General features: G+C 52.1%; 1 protein-coding gene across 2 annotated transcripts in view; it reads right to left on the minus strand.

Annotated features, from left to right (window-relative positions):
* The window catches only part of ATL1 (atlastin GTPase 1), a 54,878-nt gene that overhangs the window by 10,987 nt on the left and 37,996 nt on the right, over positions 1-5,895 (minus strand). The window contains exons 10-13 of one of the 2 annotated variants that reach the window (XM_019518361.1): positions 4,861-4,917; positions 3,760-3,831; positions 2,953-3,384; positions 864-878 (exon numbers count right to left, since the gene is read on the minus strand). In XM_019518361.1, coding sequence (XP_019373906.1) covers positions 864-878; positions 2,953-3,384; positions 3,760-3,831; positions 4,861-4,917 — 576 coding nt within the window. The remainder of the gene's footprint in view (positions 1-863; positions 879-2,952; positions 3,385-3,759; positions 3,832-4,860; positions 4,918-5,895) is intronic. The other variant, XM_019518362.1, reaches the window with a different exon arrangement.

Below are 5,895 nucleotides of genomic sequence, written 5' to 3' on the forward strand. Positions count from 1 at the left end.
AGGGGTCCCACAACAACCTCAGCTAATTTCCTCAGCACTCGGGGGTGGAGATCGTCCGGACCAGCTGATTTAAATACGTCCCATCCCTCCAGATGTTCCCTGACTAGATCCTCCCTGACCCTTGGCCTGGGTGCGCCTCCCCTGGGGCCTGAGGGGGTCCTGGTGTGGGGGCTGATTTGGTCCCTGTTCAGGAAAATGGAGGCAAAGAAGTCGTTAAATAGGTTAGCTTTGTCATCTGGTGTGACAACCAGATTTCCTAGCGTATTCTTTGGATTTCTTTTCCCCACAGGCTTCAACTTCTTCCTAGGGCTTTTGGCTGTGAGCTTGTGATTGGATCCACGTGCTGACTCGTGCATCTGCTGAAGAGCACCGCTGGTCCATCTGCGTGCATCATGGCCGGATACAGGGCTTTTCAAAGTATGTTTGGAGAGATACTGGTAAGGCAGAAGGACTTTCTTGCTGGCTAATGGCACAGGGAGGCTGCGTTCCCAGGCAGCGTAGCCTATTAACTCTCTTGTTGCTCCATGAGGAGCAGAGAGGTGGGATTTTCAAAGGAGCCTAATGTGTTCACGTGCCCAACTCCCCTTGCGAAATTCATGGGGAGTTAGGCACTGAGCTCCATCCGCCCCTTTGGGAATCCCAGCCACTCCAGGAGTCTTTCACATTTCTACAAGCTACACAAACTGAAGTCGAGCCAAGCAACTTAAACATGCATTCAGCACAGGGACTTTCTCAGTGAAGGTGGGCGAGCTGGCCTGTCCGTGCCAGTCAGCCGCGTGCCCTCAGGACGGTAGCTGTGCAGAAAGGACAGATGATGAGGCATGCAACCAGGGGAGACGTGTGACAACCGTAAAGCCACTTACCTCATTTGTGCTTCCCTGTGGCAAAGGCAGTGGGAAAAGGAAAAAATAGCATCCGTGTGTATCATGCGCTTTCTCGGTAACGTTACAGCATGCAACTTCATGTACACCGCCTTTCTCTGAAGGGTAACACTCCCCAGCTCCCTCTATCCATTAAGCCTTTCCCTTCCAGAGAGTCCTCAAATCATGCTCCCTGGGGTATCAGTGCTTCCCGAAGGGCTTTGGGTCCCGTGCCCTCCTTAAGGCGGTTGTACTGCTCTGTATCCCTATCATGCCACGTTCTGGATAATAAAGAAAGCATCACTTTACAACCATGTTGGAACCTCACCAGCAGCCCCAGAGGGATTGTAGCGTTCCCTTTCCCACGCAGGTCTCTCTTTTCCCTCTTCCTGCATTCCCATGCCCTCCTTGCATGTGCCCTCTAGTTCGCCGCATCCCTGCAGGGGTGCTTGTAGCCCAGTTGGAGAGACCGCCCTAGAAACATGGCTCCAAGACCTCAAGTCATACTCCACGGGCTGAGACCTGGTCCACACTACAGACACAAGTCTGCTACAACTTGGTTTTCCCCCATCACAGATGTTTCTAATTTGGACCTTACCGAGATCTCGCATCTGCCCTGAGCTTTGACTCCAAATAGAGGCGGGCAGTGGTTGAGCCGTGCTTTGTTTCCCAAACCAACGGGCCTTTCCTGTCCAAGGTCTGTGACCTTGGTGCAGAAGCTCTGCCGGAGGCTGTGAGCTCTTTGGGGCAGGGACTGTGGGGTCAGCCCACCGAGAGCAAAGCCTCCAAGATCCAGCAGGCTGGGATGGGAATGACAGAATCCCATGCCCACCCGACAGCAAAGGCAACGGCTTGTTGCCGAAGGGTTTAGAGGATGGAAGAGTGGCAATACAGATTTTTTTTTTTACACCTGCAAATGCTGTCTGCCTGCAACATAGCCGGCGAGGGGATGCAGCGACTTCCAACTTCAGCAGCTGGGGGCAGCAGCTACAAGAATGCTCCCGCCTTGGAGGAAGGAGCCCGTCTCAGCCCTGAATCCAGCAGAGCAGGGAGGTGAACCTGGATCTGCCACATCCCAGCAGTGTCTCAGTCCCTATCTGCTGTGGCTTGTTTGCCTCCCTCCCCCCCGTCTCCACTCTGACCAGAAATGCCAGGGTGGCCTGAGAAATCTTTCCAATGAGGGATGACTCAAAACATCCCCTGGAGAGGTTTGGGTTTCAGCTAACTCTTCCCCCTGCCATTCGTTTTGTTAGGAATTGTCCACCCAGCCAGCTGCATCATGAGCCTTGCCTTAGGACTCAGGGTTGCACAACCCAGAGAGTCTGGACAGGGGATGTTTTTGCCCATCCAGCTCAGGGAAGAGGTATGTTAAACCTTGTCATTCTCGTATCCATTTTCTTTGCTAAGTGAGCAAAGGGAGAGGGGAGTTCTGCTCGGGGCCCCCGTCCTGGCCACCAGCATCTTCCCCGACACCCCGCTCAGTCACGTCGGCTGCACGGTTCTGTCCCCCCACACACAGGCAGATCCTGCGGGTGCAAGGTCTACAGGAACGGCTTGGAAGGGGCTGAAATTCAGGAGACACCGGCAGAGGTCCCTGTCTGGATCAGAGGTGGCCAAACTTCCAGCACACTGCTAGCCACAATCCCGGACCTTGAAACAGCCAAGAGCAACAGGATGCGCAAGGCTGCAGACCCACAGGCCCCGGAGCCGGTGCTTCACACCCAGGGCGCAGTCCATGAAACGGTTTTATCATGATTTCCTAGAATAACTAATGTGAGGGAACAGAAGAAACTCAAGAGTAGCAAGTAAATGAACGGAGAGCAAGGAAAAAACTGTTTGCCTTTATTGAACTATTTCCTTTGCTTCAGGAGCTACGTCTGCACTGCCCAGGAGCTGCACGCAGCTCGGTTTGGCCACCTCTGCTCTAGATGTTTTGGGTCTGGTTAAGCTACGCCCCAGTCTTGCAGCTGACTCTGGCGGGGACAACTCAGCAACCTCAGATGTTGCATCTAAAGGCTGTTTCCAAGGAGAGAAGCCCCAAGATAATCAAGGTCAGAGAACGTATATCGGTATCAGAAGTGATTTCTCCTACCTGGTCCCACAAGGCTGCAGCCACTTGGTCTATTACTGCTCCCAGCTCTCTGTACTCCCCAGAGTATCTGATATATGCCCAGGAACACAGTGTGATCAGGGTCAGCCCCATTATCATGTTGCATAGACTAGCTATGATGTCCAACCCAATGAATCCGGTCACACCGGCGATCACATAGGTGATGAAAATGACCACAAACAATGTTGCAGGGGTACGTGCAGCGTGGAAGATGTTCTTGCTGTCGTTGTGCTTGATGTACTGTATGTAGAGCTCATCTATCTCATTCTCCAGCTGCTGGAGGTAACGGCGACTGAATTCCTCCCCACCCATCTTCTTCACTCCACGGAACAGCTTCACTGCTTCCTCTTTGAGCTCCAGGTGTTTGCTCTGGAGATCGCTGGGTGCAAGAAAAGGCCGGTCACCCCCACAGACCTGGAGGGAGAGAAGAGCTGCTTACTCAAAACACGTGTCGGACCGATCACGGTGCATCCTGGGTCTGGGACTGTGCCCCACCCCCCCAGGAACTGGAACTGGCTGGTGATTTTTACCACCTGACTGCTGGATACCACAGATTTGTTGTTTGAAAGAGGCCCTGAAAGCATGTTTGGGATTTTTGACATTTAGCATTTTAGTTGCCTGAGAAACCTGCATCTAAATTCCTCCCAAGTTTCATTGAGAAGTTTGGATCAGTAAATCATTCCCAGGTAGAGGCGTCACCATAAGCTGCCTCGTAAAGGCAGGTCCTCTGCCATCTAGTCACTTGGGAAATGTGTTTGATCTCAGCAAAAATACCAGTGTTGGTCTTACCTCTTCCATCCTCTTGTTGTAGGTGTCCTTGGCAGTGGCAACTGCTGCTAAATTGTTAGCTTCTGCTGTGGCCTGCGAGGGAGGCAGAAAGCAAGGTTTAGATCAGGTCTCGTCAAGAGCTGCCTGCCTGTGTGCAAGGGTACACACCATGCATATCCTTGCTCTCTGAAGTGTGCACGCGTGCAAAAATTAAGCAGCTCTCTAGTTTTCACAAAATGCTCTCCCCTCTGCACCCCCATGGCAGCTCTCTACCAGCCCCTTTGCCTTTTCTCTCCTTTGATAAGAGGAGCCCTACCCCATCTGTGTTCTCAGCGGGGGCAGATGAACAAGCAGCAATAGTCTTAAGTTGCAGGAAGGGAGGTTGAGGTTGGATATTAGGAAAAACTTTCTCACTAGCAGGGTGGTGAAGCACTTGAGCAGGTTACCAAGGGAGGTGGTGGCATCTCCATCCTTGGATGTTTTTAAGGCCTGGCTAGACAAAGCTTTAGCTGGGATGATGTAGTGGGGGCTGGTCCTGCTTGGAGCAGGGCGTTGGACTAGATGTGACCTCCTGAGGTCCCGTCCCACCCCCATTTTCTATGATTCTGTGATCTCCCTTTGGGGTGTAGGTGCAAGCACTGGCAAACTCCAGAGTCCAAGAGGATCCCACATCTAACCACCACACGTTGCAAAAGCAGCTCAGCTGACACCAACGGCCACTGCTGCACAGGGAAAGAGGAGTGACATCTCAAGAAGCCAGGACCCAAACCTGGGACTGATGGGAGCACCTGGAAGCCATTCCTATGTGAACCCATGTGTGGAGAACATGATGGTGGGAAGCATGCTGTCACAGGCCCTTCTGCAAACAGCTTCCACTGCTGTCTCATGAAGAACAGTCCTGGATGACTACGTCACTTTTTAAAATGGGAATTGGGCTCCCAGGCTACACGAGTGCTTTTGAAAACGCTCCCGGATGCAACTGTAAAAGATTTGTATGTGGTTGTTCCTTGGAGTGTCGTGTTGGGACATCTAGAGCAACCTGAAACCTTCCATTAGCCTAACTGAAAAGCAGTGCCAAGCACTCTGTGCATCATGCCAGCCAACAGCACGCAGCATAAATACCTGCAACATCGACTTTGGATGTGGCAATTCTTCTCCTTGATAAATCTTTATATACGCCTAGGAAAGAGCAAAGAAAAGCGTCTGTTTGCACATAACACTGTCTTTACCCAAGGCACTTGCACACATGCCCCTCTTTCATGTACTCACCCATGGCGAGGTTTTAAAAGGCACAAATGGGATACAGGGACCCAGCTCAACTTGGCTCCCAGCAAGAAATGTTCCGTCCTGAGCTGAGCGGGAGCAACTTGGACTTGATTTCATGTGTGACGTTGGGCAAGTCTGTCAGTCTCTCTGGGTAGGTCTACTCTGATATTTACGGTCACCCCGAGGGTAGTTCTTAACCAACCCAAGCCGTGTGGGCTACCCTTTCCTAATTATACCTTGCTTTGTGGCCCAAACCACTGTACCTCAAGCAGAGCCTTTCTGGGAATTGTCTTGCCTATCACTTTGTCTCTTTTTCTGTGCACAGCTGTAATTATGGGCAGTAGAGACAGCAGACGGAGTGCAGAAGGGCCATCAATCAGAAACATGGAATTATGGGATTTCTGCTGGCTGACTTCTTGTGCTCAAGACCTACACACCCAAACGCACCATAAGGAGGGGTAGGAGAGGTGGGGAATGAGGGCAGGGTTCACCTCCGGGTCGATCCTGAAGCTCCACAGCTTCCATGTCCAGCTGGACCGAGAGCAGAGGGACAAGTTTAAGGGGTTGCAATCTAAGTCAGTCAGCGGACATGGGCTTGAGGATGACCTTTGGGCTGACCCCAAGCACCAGTGTAGACACCCCCTCTTTGCCTCAGTTCCCCCTCTGCCCAGTGAGGTTAGCTGGGATGTGCGTGGATGAATATACCCCAGAACTGAGGCACATGGAGCCCATGATAATGGAGCCTCGTAAGGACCTGAAATGAGGGCACGTATCCTCTCCAGACAGCGTATCCTGGTCCACCCTATGTCATGTCTCATTTTGAAGAGGGGGAGAAAGTGCACGCTGCTCCACCTGAGTCCCTGAAACGTCGCATAGCTCAGGAGACCGTAC

The sequence above is a fragment of the Gavialis gangeticus genome, unplaced genomic scaffold (assembly GCF_001723915.1).
Source record: "Gavialis gangeticus isolate Ggan-Ray unplaced genomic scaffold, GavGan_comp1, whole genome shotgun sequence".
Taxonomy (NCBI): domain Eukaryota; kingdom Metazoa; phylum Chordata; order Crocodylia; family Gavialidae; genus Gavialis; species Gavialis gangeticus.